Source organism: Macaca fascicularis, chromosome 7 (genome assembly GCF_037993035.2).
Source record: "Macaca fascicularis isolate 582-1 chromosome 7, T2T-MFA8v1.1".
Classification (NCBI taxonomy): domain Eukaryota; kingdom Metazoa; phylum Chordata; class Mammalia; order Primates; family Cercopithecidae; genus Macaca; species Macaca fascicularis.
Window position 1 is genome coordinate 125,063,601 of NC_088381.1, and position 19,901 is coordinate 125,083,501.

At 34.8% G+C, this 19,901-nt stretch overlaps 1 protein-coding gene across 3 annotated transcripts in view; it reads right to left on the bottom strand.

Moving 5' to 3' along the window:
- The window catches only part of EXOC5 (exocyst complex component 5), a 64,533-nt gene that overhangs the window by 15,491 nt on the left and 29,141 nt on the right, over nt 1-19,901 (bottom strand). For all 3 annotated transcript variants that reach the window (XM_073997437.1, XM_045396479.3, XM_005561346.5), the window contains 9 exons: nt 19,018-19,082; nt 16,870-16,898; nt 15,239-15,348; nt 13,528-13,572; nt 13,282-13,422; nt 11,877-11,959; nt 10,724-10,933; nt 8,925-9,072; nt 1,690-1,798 (listed from right to left, as the gene is read on the bottom strand). In XM_073997437.1, the coding sequence (XP_073853538.1) occupies nt 1,690-1,798; nt 8,925-9,072; nt 10,724-10,933; nt 11,877-11,959; nt 13,282-13,422; nt 13,528-13,572; nt 15,239-15,348; nt 16,870-16,898; nt 19,018-19,082 (940 nt within the window). The remainder of the gene's footprint in view (nt 1-1,689; nt 1,799-8,924; nt 9,073-10,723; nt 10,934-11,876; nt 11,960-13,281; nt 13,423-13,527; nt 13,573-15,238; nt 15,349-16,869; nt 16,899-19,017; nt 19,083-19,901) is intronic.

A 19,901-nucleotide genomic window follows, 5' to 3' on the forward strand; every position in this document is an offset into this window, starting at 1 on the left:
GCCCCCATCTCTACAAAACAGCAAGACCCCATCTCTACAAAAAAAGAAAAAATTAGCTGGGTGCAGTGGCATGCACCTATAGTTATAGCTACTCAGGAGGCTGAGGCAGGAGTATTGCTTGAGCCCAGGAGTTCAAAGTTGCCATGAGCCATGACTGTGCCACTGCATGCTAGCCTGGGTGACAGAGCGAGACTCTGTCTCAAAAATAAAAATAAGGGCATATCAAAATTATTATATATACACACTGTTTAAAATTTTTTAATCCCTTACTCAGTTTTATTTTTCTTCATTGCACTTTCTAATCATTTGTCTATCTTCTCCATAAGCATGTAAACTCCACAAGTGCAGGAGTAGGCATTTAATAAGCATGTGTTAAATGAATGAATTCTGGTGAGTGGAGGCAGGCATTAACAGACAAAAATTTCATTGTGGTAAGTGCTATAAAAAAATTTAATGCAATGATAAGATAATGAGGATAACTGGGCTGGGAGAAGAGGGCTACTTTAGCTACGGTGATCAGCAATGGTCTCTCTGAGAAGATAACATCTTAGCTGGGATCAGATGACTGAAAAGCCAGCCACGAGAAAAGCTGAAGCAAAAGGATTTTGGGGATAGGGAAATACCAAGTGCAAAGAGACTAAGCAAGGAAAAACAATGAGGGTCAGAGTGACTGCTCAGTGAGAAGAAACGCAACGAGAGATGATGAATACATACCAGGCCAGATAAAAAGTCATGCTTCTCTAGAGTTTGCTGTTGTTTTCCCCTTAAGAGTAATAGGAAACCACTACAGAGTTTTAAATAAGGAAATAATTAAACTGGCTGTTACATGAAGTCAGTAATGTGGAGAGGCAAGAATGTATACAGGGAGACCAGTTACAAGTTGTCAGAGAAAATGGTGTTTAAATTAGGGTGGCATCAGTGAAGACAGAGAAAAGTACATGAATCTGGCTTATGCCTGGAAGTATATTAACAGGATTTGCTGATGGATTGGCTATCAGGATTGATTTCTGAAAAGGAGGAATTAAGGAACTCCTGGGTTTTGTTGGGGCTTGAGCAAGTGGTAAATGATTAGTAATGCCTTTCAAAAACCTGACATACACTAATCATGCATATTGGTAATGCCTTTTAATGACATGGGAAGAATGGGAAAGGAACAGGTTTAGAAGGAAGATAAAGAGTTTCATTTTGGATATGTTAAGTTTGAGATGACCATTAAACAGATGAAGCAGACAACTGCATTAATGAGACTGGACTCAGGTCATTATTATGCTACTAATACTAACTACTAAGACCAAAAGACCAAAAGCAAAATAAGAATTTTAATGTGAATCTATTTTTTTCCAGACTTAGTTTTTAATACTTCTCTTTCTAAATCTAGATTACTCAATTCCCCAATCAGAACTGTTTTTGCCTTCATTTTTGTTCCTTGACAGCATTGTAAGACATTGTGTCATACATTGTAGTGACTTAGGTAGCCTATTATTCTATTATGCCGTATGTAAACAATATGAGAGAACCATTCTGTATAGCTTTTAGCACCTGCCAAATCTTTGCATTATAAAAGCTCCAACTTCATTGCACTGAACTGAATTTGACAAACAGAGATGATTATACGCAAAACATTATGCATATAGTTTAACCAAGCAGGATCAAAGGAATTTAACACAAGTGTAACACAAATATACTTACCAGCAAGTCCTGTTTCCAAAGCATAATCAATATGCTCAATACATAAAAATTCCACAAGAATGGTAAAAATTCTGAAGGCATTCCTTGGTAAGTCAGAAGGATCAGAGAGCTTAAAAACAAAAACCAAACAATTATCACTCCTCAAGTCTACCTTTTGAAAATGCCAATTTTTTAAGCAATTTTTTATAAGATGTAGTCAGTGTTTCAGGTATCAAAATAACTCACAGCTCCCCCCATACTGCGCATGCATGCACAAACACACATACACACAATTTTAACGCTCCATATTTGCCTATAACTCTCCTGACTTAGAGCAACGTTTTTCAAACTTGGACTGCAATCCAATAGTGAAATCCAAGTACACCTTCATAAAATGTATACCTCCCCCATTTAAATATGTATACACAGGGCTAACGTGTAAAACGCATTTCTTACTGTGGGTCAGAGGTTTGACAGCCACTGACTGAGCAAAGAACAGTCTAGTAAAACTTAGAACAAAAAGAATTCTTTGTTTCACTGGGGAGTGGAGATGGAAATATTAATAATAGATGCACCATAAAATATGACTGGCTCAAATAATGGTTTTATCATTTCCTGACTAAGTGAACCTTTGAGATGTTATTTAACCCCACCATGCCTCAATTTCTTCATTTGGAAGATGGGAATAATATTAACAGTACTTACATTCTAGCCTTGAAGTGAGAATAAAATACGAAAATAAGCGTAAAGTGTTTTTAGCACAGTATTTGCACATAGTGAGCTTACAATATTCATTTTGGTGCTGCTGTTGCTGTTAAACTAGCTATTTAGTAAAATAATTATTAGTTATGCTGGGAAAATAAAATCCTTTTTTAACAGAAAATTACTCGACTTCTTATAATTGCTTTCCATATTATTTATACATTGATTTCTGCTTCTGTCAAACCTATTTGTAGTCTTCATTCACGTATTCTCTTGGGGTTAATACTTATTACCTGATGTATTAAATTAGAAGTTGATAGGAATTCTATAATCCCCTTTGAATTCCCACTGATTATAATTTGGTATTACTCAGCTTCCTTCCTGGTCTTATTAATAACTACCCCAATCTTTACCCCTCCTTCATCAGTCTCTCTACTCCAATATTCACCCTCCTCCTCTAATCACTGATGCACAAAAAATGCTCTTACTTTCTTCACAAGCCATTCTTACACTCCTCCTATTTACATCCAAACATCCATGAATAATAGACAGAAGAGGCAGATGGAAAATTGGTAAAGATATAGAAGACTTGAACAACATAATCAACTAAGCCTAACTGACATTTATACAATACTCCATCCAACAACATCAGGATATATATATCTTTTCAAGTGCATACAAAAAAGATGGACCATATTCTGGGCTAAAAGAAAACCACAAGTCTTAATAAATTTAAAATGGGTTCACATCATACAAAGTACATCCTCTGACCACAATGGAATCAAATTTAAAATCAGTAACGGAAAGATATCTAACAAATTCCTAAATATTTGGAAACTAAATAACATATTTCTAAATCACGTTTGGGCCAAAACAAATCAAAAGCAAAATTAAAAGGATTTGAACTGAATGCAAATAAAGCACAACATACAAAAATTCTGGGGATGCAGCTAAAGTAGTATTTACAGGGAAATTTGTAAAACAAAACACCTGCATTAGATTAGGACAGAAGGAAGTTCTCAAATCAATGACCTCAAGCTTCTACCTTAGAAAACTAAAAAAACAGGGGGGTTGTGGTGGGGGGTATAAAACCCAAGTAAGCAGAATAACAGAAGTAATAAAGAGTAGAAATTGATGAATATAAAACAGAAAAACAACACGGAACAATTAATGAAATCAAAAGCTGGTTCTTTGGGGGGAAATAAATCAGTAAAATGAATAAACCTCTAGCCTGATCAGAAAAAAAAAAAAAAAGACATAAATTACTATTAGGAAAGTGGTCACACCACTACAAATTCTACAGATATCAAAAGGATAAGAAAATATCATGAATATAATTTTATTCCAATAAATTCAACAACTTATGTGAACTACACAAATGCTTAAAACATACAAACTACCAAAGCTGACTTAAAAAGAAGTGGATAACCTGAATTGTTCTGTATCTACCAAAGAAGTTGAATTTGTAGTTTAAAATCCTCACACACAAAAAAATTCAGGCCCAAATGACTTCACTTGTGAATTTTACCAACAACTTAAAGAAAGAAAGAATTCCAATTCTACGCAAACTCTTCCAGAAAATTGGGAGGGGTGGTGGAAATATTTTCCAACACATCCTACGAGGCCAACATTACCCTGATTCTAAAACCAGACAAAGACATAAAAAGGAAAAAAAGCCAGGCGCGGTGGCTCACACCTGTAATTCCAGCACTTTGGGAAGCTGAGGCGGGCGGATCACCTGAGGTCAGAGATTCAAGATCACCCTGGTCAACATGGCGAAACCCTGTCTCTACTAAAAATACAAAACTCAGCTGGGCATGGTGGCAGGAGCCTGTAGTCCCAGCTACTCGGGAGGCTGAGGCAGGAGAATGGCTTGAACTCGGGAGGCGGAGGTTGCAGTGAGCTGAGATCATGCCACTGCACTCCAGCCTGGGTGACAGAGTGAGACTCCGTCTCACAAAAAAAAAAAAAAAAAAGGCCAATATCCCTCATGAACACAGATGTTAAAATTCTTTACAAAAGTTTAGCAAAACTAATCCAACAATATATAAATATGACAAAAGGTCAAAGGTCAATTGATGACCAATTGGAGTTTATCAAAGAAGGAATGCAAGGCCAACATTTGAAAATCAACCACTATAACTTACCATATTAACAGAATAAAAAAGTTTTGCACAAAATCTAACATCTAATCCTCACAGTTAAGTAGGATAAAATAATTTTCTCAATCTGAAAAAGAACATCTATGAAAAACCCAATTAGTATCATACTTAATGGTGAAAGACGAAATGATTTATTCTTAAGATCAGAAATAAAGCAAAGTGTTCACTCTCACCACTTCTATTCAGCATTGTACTAGAAGTCTGGCCAGTGCAATAAGGCAAAAGAACAAAATAAAAGACATCTATATTGGAAAAAATAAGTAAAACTGTATTTATGGGCTGATAATATGATAATCTATACAGAAAAGCCAGTGGAATCTACAAATAAAAAAAAAAGGCAAATAGAACTAATAGGTGAGTTTAGTTAGGTTGCAGGGCTGAACCCAAAAGTATCTGAGACAAGTCTCAATCAATTTAGAAAGTTTATTTTGCCAAGATTAAGGACATTCCTGTGACAGAGTCTCAGGAGGTCCCGCTGATATGTGCCCACCTAAGTTGGTAAGGGCACAGCTTGGTTTTATCCATTTTAGGGAGACATGAGACATCAATCAATAGGTGTGATGTACACTGGTTCTGTCCGGAGAGGCGGGACAACTTGAAGGGGTAAGAAGGTACTTCCAGGTTACAGGTAGGTAAGAGACAAACAGTTGTATTCTAAGTGTGATCCACCCTTTCACTGAATATACAATTTGCATGTCAGAGGTGGGTAGAGGAATAATCACTTATACCTTAATCTGGCTCAGTGAATCTACATTTTTACACAAACAATAGGACAGAGGAAACAATGAGATATGCATTTGTCTTAGGTGGGCTGAGGGATGACTTGAGTTCTCTCCTTTGTCCTGCAACTGTGAAGACAAGCTATCAATTTACATTGCCAAGGTGAAATTCAAAAAAACTGTTTTAGGGGAAAGATCTTGAGGCCCACAAGGAATTTCCTTATGGATATAAGAGCAACATAAAGAAATGAATTGTATTTCTATATACTAACAACTAAGTTAAACTAGAAATTAAATATAAAATTTAAAAAGACCATTTACATATACTATAATGGCATCAAAATATGTCAATTCTCCCCACATAGAACTACGGAGTCAATGTAATTCCAACCAAAATCTCAGACTTTTTCAAAAACGGACAAGCTATTATAAGATATAATACAAAATGATTTATATAAAAATGTTAGAGGACTTACACTACCCGATTCAAGACTTATTATAAAGTTACAGCAATTCAGACAGTATAGTACAGGCATAAAAACAGACCAATGGAACAGAAGAGTCCAGAAACAGACCCACATATAAAAGGTCCATTGATTTTTTGACAAAGGTTCTAGAGTAATTCAGCCGGGAAATGATAGTTTTTTCAATAAATGAAACTGAAACAACTGGATGCCTAATTGTAAAATTATGAACTTTGATTCACAATACTGTATAACTTAACTCAAAATTGATTATACATCTTAACATAAAGCCTCAAACTATAAAACTGCTAGAAGAAAACACAAGAGGAAAACTTTGTAACCTTTGGTTAGGCAAAGATTTCTTATATGACACCAAAATCACCATCCAGAACAGAAATGTATTATTAAATTGGATGTCATCAAAATTAAGAACATCTATCCTTAGAAATACTGATGAGAATAAAAAGACAAGCCACAGGCATTAAAAAAAATGTGCAAATCACATCTGATAAATTGTAACAATACAGAGTGCTCAAAAAATAAGAAAACACATGACTGATTTAAGAATGCACAAAAGATTTGAACAAACACTTCACCAGAGAGTATATATTGATGGCAAATAAGCACATGAAAAGATGTTCAACATGAATCATCACTGCATTAGGAAAATGAAAACTAAAACTATAATCAAATATCACTACACACTATTAGTTTGGCAGTTTCTTAAAAAAAAAATACCATATGATTCAGTAATACCAATACTAAGTATTTTTGAGATTTATTCATGTTGATACATGTAACTCTACTTCATGTATTTAAATTGTTGTATAGTTTTCTACTGTATGAAAAACACCAGTTTAACAATTCTCTTTTTGATAGACACTGAGAGTTTGCTTTTAATTTTTCACCATGACAAAAACTGCTGTTATGATGTTAGACATATCACATGAACCTATGAGTTTCTCTAAGAAATTGCCAAATTAATCCTCAAAATAACCATACCAATTTCACTCCCGTTGGTGGTGTGTGACAACTGCTATTGCTCCACTTCCTTAACAATACTTGGTCATCAGACTTCTCAATTTATCCCAACCTAATGAAAATGGGATGGTAATTCTCTTATTCTAAGTTGCATTTCCCTATTAGTGAGTCTGAGTATTATACTAGTGATTTACATTTCTTTTTTGCAAACTGTGTATGTGTATCTTTGACTTGTTTTCTATTGATTTATATTCACATGTATAATTTAATTTAGTCTCAATATAAATGTAGATTATATACATCAACATAAATAATTAAGACTGCCTCAACTCTCAATCCACTACTTAAAAGTCATGTATTTCAGTTCTTTATTTGCAAAATAACAACCTCACAGGGTGGTTATATGATGAAATAAGTTTACATACATATATATATACACACACACACACATCCCCGTATGTAAACTACATACAAACAAGATACACACACACACACACACACACACACACACACACACACTCCACACTCTCTTAAACGCTTAGAAGAGTATCCGGCACTTCTCAAAAGAAGACATTTATGCAGCCAACAAACATGAAAAAAAGCTCATCATCACCGGTCATTAGAGAAATGCAAATCAAAACCACAATGAGATACCACCTCATGCCAGTTAGAATGGCAATCATTAAAAAGTCAGGAAACAACAAATGCTGGAGAGGATGTGGAGAAATAGGAATGCTTTTACACTGTTGGTGGGAGTATAAATTAGTTCAACCATTGTGGAAGACAGTGTGGTGACTCCTCAAGGATCTAGAACCAGAATTACCATTTGACTCAGCAATCTCATTACTGAGTATATACCCAAAGGATTACAAATTACTCTACTATAAAGACACATGCACACATATGTTTACTGCAGCACTACTCACAATAGCAAAGACTTGGAACCAACCCAAATGCCCATCAATAATAGACTGGATAAAGAAAATGTGGCATGTGTATACCATGGAATACTATGCAGCCATAAAAAAGGATGAGTTCATGTCCTTTGCAGGGACATGGATGAAGCTGGAAACCATTATTCTCAGGAAACACACACAGGAACAGAAAACCAAATACCGCACGTTCTCACTCATAAGCAGGAGTTGAACAATGAGAGCACATGGACACAGGGAGGGGAACATCACACACTGGGGCCTGTTGGGGGGGGTGGGGGGGCTAAGGGAGCACTAGCATTAGGAGAAATACCTAATGTAGATGAGGGGTTGATGGGTGCAGCAAACCACCATGGCACGTGTGTACCTATATAACAAACCTGCACGTTCTGCACATGTAACCCAGAACTAAAAAAAAAAAAAGAGTGTCTGGAACATATTATGTACTATGAAATTATTGGCTACTATTATGTTTCATACACTCTTTTGCTAGTAGTATCATTTACAAATACTTTATCACTCTGACTTATCTGTTTATTTTGCTAAACTGTGTTTATTAGAGAAGAAAATCTAAGTTTTAATGGAGCCAAATCTTCATTCTTTCCCTTTGATGTTGATGCTCTTAAAACACTGTTCTTTCCCTGATGCACGATTTCTTCAAGAGAAAAGTCTAACTGTCCTTTTCACATCTTCATTTAATCTTACATAACAAAAATTTGATCTGGTCAACTTTAAAGTTATTTTAAATGCGAATTTAAATTCACATTTATTCCTAATTTTAAAATTATTCTGATCTCCAAAACAAAAATCCTATCTTTTATTACAAAAAATAGTTGTTCCTAATCAGAGAGTAAATTTGTATCTTAGTAAAACAAGGTAAGACTTAAAACACACAACTATATAGTCAATCCTCCCTATCTGTAAGTTCTGTATCTGTGGGTTCTGCATCAGCAGATTCAACCAGCCACAGATAAAAATATTTAAGAAAAAAAAAAGAGAATGGTTGCATCTGTACTGAAGATGTACTGTCATCATTCCCTAAACACTAAAGTTACAACTATTTATGGAGATTTACATTGCACTAGGTAATGTAATAACATATATAAAGTTGTAAGTAATCTAGAGATGAATTAAAGTATAAAGGAGGATGTGCACAGGATATATGCAAATACTACACACTTTATATAACAGACTTGAGCATCCACGATTTTGGTATCCTTGGAGGTTTTGGAATCAACTCCCCACAGATATCAAGGAACAATTGTATATGTAAAATAAATTTACAATCACTCTTACCCTATGACATCTTTCAAAGGCTTGTTTGGTTTCTTGTAAAAGATTAACCACCACTTCCTGGGATAGAAAAGTTTCCCCATGAGTATCGATACTTGGCCCAAGTGGTAAGTTGGTACGTTGTCTAATTCTCTCCTTCAAATCCTGAATACTAGTACATCATAAAGAAAAATGAAAAAAAGAAAACATTTTACTTAGATTTCAACTTCGAGTACTTCCAAACTTAGTATATATCAACAACAACAACAACAAAAATGGACCAATAGCCAAGAGACCTAATTTCTAATTCCAATAACTAGTTTTGTGAAATAGAGTTAGCCTTGATCTCCAAATGGAAGATTTTCATCTGATAAATGAGTAGATTTGGACTTCTAATTTCTGAAGTTGCTTTACAATTCAGCCTTACAATTCTGACTCAATAGTAAAACTTGTTGGGTTTCCTTAGAAAGTGAGCTATTCCAAACAGGTTAGCATTCTAAGTGACTAAATAGTCCTGTTTAAAAAGAAAACTTTAAAAGTTTAACAATTTTAAAATAAAGTCATTTTAAGATTCTGCACATTTACTCATGATATTAAAGAAGATATATTAAACATAATTTAGCTATTCTTAATTACTGAGGGTCACCTGAAACACTTATATGGGGTATCTTTGGAGGGTTAGACATTTTTTGCTGTATCTTTGGAGGGTTAGACATTTTTTTGCTCCTAGGGTATGTAACTCCAGACTACTGTAAACTCACACACACACACACACACAAAATTCCTATTACTCATTAGTTTTTCTCTTCCCTTCCTTGCTACTACCTTTCAGGTATACCTCTTACTACTAATTTTAACTCTCTCTAATCATTATTTAATACACAACAAAATGGGAAACAAGAAACTGGTTTGTATATATATGTGTGGGGATTCTGGACTCTCAGTCCACCAAAGTCATTCTGTCTCTTTTTAGAATCTGGTTTCCAGGCAGTTAAAAAGCCTGGTAGCTGAGTTGCCAACTATCCTTGGAGCAAGTTACTTTCTTCTAGTCTGTAACTAATTGCAGGCTTTAAGGTATTCATTTAATAGTTTTCTTATGCTAAAGTCTCTGAACAAAACTCACCAATTCAAGGTACTTAAACTGCAAACTATTTTCTATTTTTTTCACACCTGCAACAGTAACAAAAAAAAGATGTGTTTTCTGGTCAATAACCTGGAACTTATTCTATCTAGAAAAAAAAAATGAAAGAAACTATGGAACTTTTTATATTACTAGTGTTCTGCTTGATAGTTTTAAAAAATTATTTTTTTATTGACAAATATCTGCTTTACTTTTTTTGACGTAGAGTCTTGCTTTGTCGCCCAGGCTGTACGTAGTGCAGTGGTGTGCTCTTGGCTCACTGCAGCCTCCGCTGCCCGGATTCAAGTGATTCTCCTGCTTCAGCCTCCCGAATGGCTGGGATTACAGGTGCCTGCCACCACGCCCAGCTAACTTCTGTGTTTTTAGTAGAGATGGGGTTTCACCATGTTGGCCAGGCTGGTCTCAAACTCCAGACCTCAGGTGATCAGCCCACCTCGGCCTCCCAAAGTGCTGGGATTACAGGCGTGAGTTACTGCACCCGGCCTACATTTTAATCATGTTATGTTAGGTCATTTCAACATGTGGTTTAAGAGCAAGATTTGATCAATAATATAAGAATCTGGATTAAAAGAACTCTTCATAAAAAATTCTAATGATAGTCAACATTTGATAAATTTGCCCAAATAGAATGAAGTTATTAATGTCTTCAGTTTTAACAGTAGTATTTAACAAAAATACTCACCCTCCTGTGCCAATGGATCTCTTTTGATGGTTTTTCGAATCATAATAGCGCTGAAGGATCATAGCACTTCTGCTTTTCAAATATCCAGTCTCCACCTCAATATAGTTCTCCAAATAGGAAATGAAAATGGATTTGATAAGCTTAGACAAGAAAGTCTGTTTATCAGTACCTAAATTAAACTCCATCAGCTTGCTGGAAAGATTGGTGGTTCTTTTCATGAAAAAGGGGGAGAAAAAGATTAATATATGTTTTAGGTATAGTAACAATATTAAGGAATACAAATTTTTACAATGTGACTTTAATGATTTATGTTAAGCCACCATTTCTTAAACTCCGGGAGAGTACTTACGATGCAGAGATCAACTCTACAGGGTTACATGTAAAAGTACAGTGAAATATTATGAACAACTTTATGGTTTTGAGAACTGTTACAAATTCCTAGGAAAAGAAATTGTGAGGCAATGAACTAGTTCAGAAATGGCGACAGTGGCAGACTGGCCTCAAGTATGTCTAATGCCATTCATCGCATGTGACCCAAAACAGAGTACTGAGAGATCTACTGTCTGTTCACCCTCTTTTGTTTTGTCCTTGTAGACTTTCCCTCTAATTTTCTATTTCCCGTTGCTGAAGATAGGGTCAAAACAGTGTTGTTGTTGAGATGGACTTCCTCATTACAGTAACTTTGGAAAAACCTTCTCCCAAAATGAAGACACTGAAGAAGAGTAATAGGGTGGGGAAAAGTCAAGAGAAAAAAACCCCCACAAAACTCCATATGAAGCTTCTGAGATAATCTCTAAGAGTAACACTGACATTTATAAAAGCACAAAAAAAGTTCCTACATAAGACTTAGAGCTGAAACTATCGTTTAAGATTACATCACTTCCTTTTGCAGTTTCTAAAGTTTTGACTGCAGATAAATGTACACTAATGCTTAGAGAAAAGATAAAGCATAACATCCAATTCCTCAAGTTAATGTATTAAGAATGTTGTACAATACAGTCTTGTGCAATAACTAGTCTATACAGCTAAGCATTTAGTGCTAAAAGGTAAACTGGTGACAAACTTATTCAAAAATACCTGAATACTTCCTCATTTTCTATCAAAAAAATAAAAAAATCTGTTATCTATTATTTTCTAATCATTAAAAATTTACCTTGTATAGAGATCATAGAGATTTTTGAGATACTGCTCTGCATCAGACTTCCTACATTCTTCTAATTGCTCTTTCACAAAACTCTAAAAGAAAAAGGTTAATATTCTGTTAATTAGGCAAACATTAAATTCTGTAACTTCTCAAGATATTCTTTTAAAATTCACTCCACAGTTTTGAACCTTTCTGACTTACAATCCAATCAAAAAGGTAATGTACAGAAAACAGACCAATCATAAAATATTTTAAAACAGGTTTTTAAATTTTACAGCTTCTCGTATTTACCTGTAGAGGATCTATATCAGTCTCAGGAATAAGTATTAAGAATTTAGAAATACCTTTCCTTTTAAATTGGCCTATTCTGCTCTGTGAGGTAGATCAAAAAACAAAACTGAGAGTATAAATAATAGAGTCAATTCCTTAAAGCAGCATTTCCCAAACTGAGCTCCAGGTAATACTAGTGTTCTTTCAGACATCTATAGGCATTACTATAAAACAGGTTTCTTAGTAAATGTGTGAAATGCTATACATTACATCCCCACTTCTTGAGAATGACAACACTATCAAAATTCCCGAATTGTGTTAAAATTAAAAAAAAGCAAGCATTTATTGAATGTTGTTTAATCCAGTAGTAAACATAGTTTAGGAAATGTTATCTGAAAGTACAGTGATATGTGGGTAAATTGAATTTCTGTGTTTTCCCTTTTCATGTTAGTACCATATTATTAAAAATTCTACAGACTGGGCCAGGCACGGTGGCTCACGCCTGTAATCCCAGCACTTTGGGAGGCCAAGGCAGGTGGATCACAAGGTCAGAAGATCGAGACCATCCTGGCTAACATGGTGAAACCCTGTCTCTACTAAAAATATAAAAAACTAGCTGGGCGCGGTGGCGGGCACCTGTAGTCCCGGCTACTCGGGAGGCTGAGGCAGGAGAATGGCGTAAACCCGGGAGGCGGAGCTTGCAGTGAGCTGAGATCTGGCCACTGCACTCCAGCCTGGGCGACAGAGAGAGACTCCGTCTCAAAAAAAAGAAGAAAAAAAAAAAATTCTACAGACTACTCTTGGAATTCTTGTTCAGTTTCACAAATGACATCTATTGGTGAAGGCAGGGACCAAAAAAAAGAAAAGTCTTCAAGGCTATCTTACTACAATATATTATATTACTACTACAAATATTACACAAATTTCATGCGTGTTCTCTGATAATACTTACTGATTAGCACTTTCTTCTTGGTGGATAACAAAACATTTTTTAAAAAGCATGAGGATTCCTTTCTCCTTAACTAGATTACTATTTCTAAGGTCATTACCTAAGTAAACTAAATTTTAAAAATACTTTTAAAATACAGGAAAAAAATTACATATTGCCTTAAGAACTATTTACTTTGTTACTATTTAAAATTACCTGTAGTTTGATTTCAAATACATTTTGAATAAGTTTAGCCAGGACTGTTTCTGGATTACTGAAGATATCTCCAACTTGTTTGTTCACTCGTTGACAGAGTATTGCAGCATCTTCAAATATATCATTTCTCAAATAAGCACCCTAAACAGCAGAGGCATTTTACACAGTGAACATATAATTTCTAAATGATTTTAAAACACCAAATTAGCAAAAAATAATATCCAATAAAGTGTACTGTTACGTTACCTCCTGGCACTGCTTTATATAAACATCAACACAATGGGAGTAACCCTACAAGGAAGAAACACGTTGTTATTATTCTGGTTCAATTATAATAATTAGTATTTCAATAAAAGAAGTGTTATATGTCATAAAGCTATGTCTATTTACCAGTAAATGGCTGATAGCAACACCTGTTGGACTTAAATAAAATTAACTGTAGAAAACCAATAACTTGATAAAGTTATCGTCTCCCTAGTCACTTTCTATGATAAAATTTATCAGTTGGTACATATCCTTGTTGAACTTTAGACTGAAACAAGAAAGATGAAGTATGTAACTGAGTTCTTTAGAGTGATTTTTGTCCTATGATCATTCTTTAGCCATCTCCTCCAACTCCAAAACATACCCACTCACACCCACCCACCCACATGCATACACACAAACACACACACACACACACACACACACAGTCAAGGTCTTGGGAAAAGGTTTTACATATATATATGTATGTGTCTTATATACATATAAAAATATTTATATATATTAAAACGTGTGTATATACATATATATGTATATATACATGTGTGTGTATATATACATATATATGTATTTCTTTTTTTTTTTGAGACAGGATTTCACTACCGTCACCAGGTTGGAGTGCAATCGTGTGATCTTGGCTCACTACAACCTCTGTCTCCCAGTTCAAGCGACCCTCCTGCCGCAGCCTCCCGAGTAACTGGGACCACAGGCGCACGCCTCCCCGCCAGCTAATTTTTGTATTTTCTGTAGAGACAGAGTTTCACCATGTTGCCTAGGCTGATCTCGAACTCCTGAGCTAACTGATCCACCTGCCTCAGCCTCCCAAAGTACTGGGATTACAGGCGTGAGCCACTGCGCCTGGCCTTTCTCTAGCATTTAGTTTTCCTTGCAAGAATCCGGAGAGTTGTATTCAGCTGGCAGTTTGGAAATTTACTTTTTAAACTGAATCTATTTTAATAAAATGTGTTTAAAACAAACTAATTTGTCATTAAGCTCACTATAATGAGATTTTTGCCTATTAATAAATCATACATAAAAACCAGTAAGGAAAGCAATATGAAGTGCACTACTGTCTCAAGAGCCATTCTCAATACTCATTCAGATTTTACCAAAATGAAAAGTCCAACAAATAGGCTTCCCTTTCCCTAATCTGATACAAATCAAAGAAACAGACTGAAGGAAGAACCATTTCTTTAAGCACTTTCTTTGCAGAAATATACTCCTACACAGGGATTCTCTCCCCAGTTCAAATTCTAGGAAAACAATTCTGTAATACAAGGTCCTGAGGTCCCCTGGATTTAACTCTCTTACTAGTCATATTCCATCTACTCTCTGGTTCCTATATTCTACCAGATATTTACAGTCAAGTTTTCTTTCTTTTCACCTGTATCATAATATGTGAAAGTAAAAAGGCAGACAGTATGATTTTATCAAACTACAAAAATTCACCAATATGTAATTGATCAATTAATTTTAATTCAATATTAATATTGAATATAAAACCTTAAATATTAAATATATAACATTTAATACCATTTACAGAGTATAAACTGTGCAAATTACTCAAAACAATGAAAATTATCACTGTGATATAGTTACATAATGATGGGGGAAGTCAGAAACTATAATATATAGAACTTACACAATTTCCATAGCCTTGTAACACTAGTCTTCATTTTTAATTCTTAGTATTTACCTTAAAATGAAGTAAAACTGCTGCTACTTCTCTCATTCTGGAGATTTCACCTCTTCTTTGAGCACTGGTAAACTCCTGAATCAGCTGGCATTCTAAATCATGGTATTTACCTAAAAATAAAGTCATTCAGCTACACTGAAGCATACAAGGCATCCACGTCATTTAACAGTATCTACATTATTTACAAATATAATGACTATGAACATAAATTTATTTTGAAGGAATTACAAAAACTAATGAGATTATAGGCAGTGAACCTAGCCCCTATAATACACTGTGGCATATAAATCTATATTTTCAAGACAAAAAACTTCCAAACTGGCAAAACTACTGAGTGTTTCCAGAGTCTGACTGTCATATGCCATTGTTACTTAAACCAGTAGCTAACTGGAAAAAATCCTCCAGATGCTATTTCTGATAGCAACGCACATGAAAAATCCTACATACGGAAAGGGTGAAGAGGACTACAGAACTCTTTACTAGAGTTCTGATGCCTCTACCTTGAACTATAGTGGACTGATGACTGAACACCAAATCTCATCCTGATAATATGCAGTATTTATATTTTTTTCACTTTTTTTTTTTTTTTTTGAGAGTTTCTATCTGTCACCCAGTCAAAGTGCAGTGGCGCAATCTCGGCTCACTGCAACCTCCACCTGCTGGGTTCAACTGATTCTCCTGCCTCAGACTCCCAAGTAGCTAGGATCACAGGCACCCGCTACCATGCCTGGCTAATTTTTCTATTTTTAGTAGAGATGGGGTTTCACCATGTTGGCCAGGCTGGTCTTGAACTCCTGACCTCAGGTGATCCACCGCCTCGGCCTCCCAAAGTGCTGGGATTACAGGTGTGAGCCACCATGTCCGGCCCTATTCACTATATTCTTGAGGCTAGTATGGTTCTCAATGAACACCTGAACTTCACACTAATCTACTGTGATCAAAAATATTCCCAGGAAGTCTAACTAGCTGTGTCACCCTTATTCTAAGACTTTTTGGGAATACAGATGAATCTTTGAATCCTCTATGCAGTGGCCTACTCTAAATAGTGACCCCGGCTACCACAGAGCCTGCAAATTTAGTGGTCTTTTCAAAAACCTAGAATGATCTAACCTAAAATAAAATCCAAGACTGGCAAGAACCAAACTAATCATGTAAGGAGTTAAACAGATACTGAAATGCTTACATAATCTTTAAAAAAAAAAAAAAAAAAGAGAGAGAATCTTATTCAGAGAGAGATGTATGGAAAGCACACAATTTCCAAAATGCACTGTTAAATTAAAAATGCAAAGCATAAAGCTATTTATGTAGTATGGTAGCAATTATTTAAAAATAAATGAGGAGAGAAGTACATATAAATATCTATACACACACATATACATGTACACACACACATATATGGAATTTATGTCTTATGCTTGTATATCCATAGATTATTCTGCAAGAATATCCAAAAAATTGGTAATGGTTGTTTTCAGGGAAGAGAAATCAAACTCAGGGATCTTCTATGCAGTGGCCTACTGGGGTAGGAAGATGACATTGTTCCTGCTTTTTCTCCTTTTGCTATTTGTTTTATTTTTACACACGTAGTTTTTTTACTTATTAAAAAAAGGTAAAATAAATACATCACTTACTTGCAATTTTGGATTTAACTTCTGAAAATCTGAAAGACAAAAACCAACGACGAGGTTTGTTAGTTGTGACAAACATCCTATAGCAATGTAAGATGCTAACCAAAGGGGAAAATGGATGCAGGGTATATGAGAACCATCTATCTTTGCAACTTTTCTGTAAATCCAAAACCATTATAAAGTTAAAAGGTTATTGTAAAAAGAAAAAAGACCAAATCAGACGAGAGAATGCCGATAGGAAGCATGCCAGGTGATAGAACTTAATGTAGGTAATTCAGATGGGGTAGCTGGTTCTCATTTAGGAAATTTACATTGAAAATCAATTCTCTTTTTAAAGAATCAACTGCTCTGCATAAGACACTAACAACCCAGCCAGTCCCAAAACTGACTTACTGTTCTTACTTATATTTGCTGGCATTTTAAACACACTTTATTATTTGTCTCCCTCCCCACTCCCATGGTTGGTATTTTTAAAAATAAAGTTCAATCATTATTATTCAAAAGAAAAAGATGATCAAATAATATACTATATGATAATGATGTATTAATGACAAAAGATAAAAAGACCCAGCAATGTGCCTAGCAGAGTAGCCATTCGATCTTTACAAATTAAAAAACTAAAATACCACACAGTAGAATTTTTTCAAGTTTCAAATATCTAATTGAAATGCATAGCATGAAAAATAAATGTTTTAAGATTGTGTGCAATTGTTTGCAGAGAGAGGAAAGTGGCTGGCAAAAGAGATGCCAAAGACAAATGAAGAAGGAAATAAAAATCTAGACTGTTATACAAAAATGATGTATCAAAGTCACAGTAGATCAGATCACATATAAGGCCATATTAATCTGTGTGAAAAAAACTGAATCTAATTAGGATATATATTCAACTCCAAGGCTTGGTGAAGAGGCTAAAGCAAAACCATAAGAGAAGTATGTTCCTGAGTGGTGGTGAATATGAGTGTGTGTGTGTGTGTGGGTGTGGGTGTGTATAAATATATATTTATATATGAAAGTGTGTTCTGCAGTAGAAAAATAGAATGAAGACAGGGGAGGGGAATGCAGTCAATAATTATTATGAGCCTATTTTGAGCTAGATATTTTACCCATTTAAGTAAATAGTTCAATTCTGAAATGAGATAAAGTTAAAGAGAAGTTTTGGTGGGTGGCTTTAAAAATTATTACAATAAGTTAAATCATAATGCTGGGCAACTGCCAGATTATTATTAAGAATGACAGATCATCATTATTGCTAATTCTTCATGATAATCAGAGTTGAGAATAAAACAGACACATTTTTTAGGGGGAATTCATTACATGTTTGGGAGATAATGGTTAAGCTTTAAGTATAGCAATATGTCCATACTTCATCTGTTCCTGAAGATCTTCAAGTATCAACAAAATAACATGTCTATTAATATGTATCATTTGTAATATAGTAAATCATATTTCTTTCAAATATTCACATGGAGGAAGTACTAATTTACCAAGAGTTTATTAAAGAGTCTGACATTCCATCACTAGAAGAAATCATGAAAAAATTTCCTTCTCAGTGGATAGTTTATTTTAGGATGAAATCTAACTTAGTAATGGCTCTGGGGCCTTGTATTTAAAAAAAAAGGGGTTCTTAATGTGAAGTCCCTAGGAAGAGTTCTGTGGATAGGCTAGAGTCTAAAACACCATGAAATTGTATACAATAATCTGTGTGTATCTTAATTTCCTGAAGAAAGGTGATAGCGTTCATCAGCTTTTCAAAGGTGTCCAAGGCCTCCAAAAGCGTAAGAACCTCCATCAAGAAATAGGAAGTGTTCTCTCTATCGTCTACCTGCTTCTCAAAGTCCAAAATGTGAAAATCCAAATTTTACCTCAGTTGATTTCAAAATTCTCCATCAAATTTTTTTCAGAAGACAGGGACTGAAATTATTTCAAGACCTATCATTAAATTTAGATATTAAGAAAAGACTGTATTTTTTCAATAAATTATTTTACACTGCATGTTGTACAAAGTGAATAAACTAGCAAGTAAATGAACCAGCAAGTGCTCAATAAATTCCTGTTTAATTAACGGGCAAAGAAAATCATACAGGAAAAGACACAATTTTATTTTATAAATTATACCATACATTCAAATTAGCTCTTGAGAAATGAACTTGCCTATCAAAAGGTAACTCTTGGGCAATTAGGTGCAACTTCTGAATGATGTCTGCTGCTTCCTTTATCTATTAAAAAATAAATAAAAGCAATAATTTAAAAAACTTTTAGGCATATCAAAAAATAATTACGTATTTGAAAGTAGTAGTATCTCCCTGCAAATGCCCACAGTCCCTTCCCTAAAAAAATTTCCTTTAAAAATTCACAACAAATAAAACTTTATGAGCAACAAGAATACATTTGGGGTGTTATCAATAATTAGTCAATAAAATATAAACATTTATCTTTCTGGTACTGAAATTCTGTGATTTTTTTTGATGCCATAATCCCTTCCCAATGAAACCCATAGTTCAAGTTTATTCTAAAGAAATTCAAATCATTGCTTGCTGAAAGCCAAGTGTAAATCTCAGAATTCTAAGTTTATGAACCCGAAAAGGATAAACAAGATTTATAAAAATAATTTAGAGTATACTGCCACATATATCCTACTTTAAGCTAAATGCCTGTCATTTACTGACCATATGAATTTATAACACTTGTTCTAAAAGAAAAGATAAAGTTTAATGTAAAGCCCCATGATGAAATATAATATAGAAATGTGTATATTTCTTTTCTTTCTCTTTTTTTTTTTTTTTTGAGACGGAGTTTCACTCTTGTTGCCCAGGCTGGAGTGCAATGGCGTGATCTCTGCTCACTACAACCTCTGCCTCCCAGGTTCAAGTGATTCTCCTGTCTCAGCCTCCCAAGTAGCTGGGATTACAGGCGCATGCCACATGCCCGGCTAATTTTTGTATTTTCAGTAGAGATGGGGTTTCATCATATTGGTCAGGCTGGTCTTGAACTCCTGACCTCAGGTGATCCACCCGCCTCCGCCTCCCAAAGTGCTG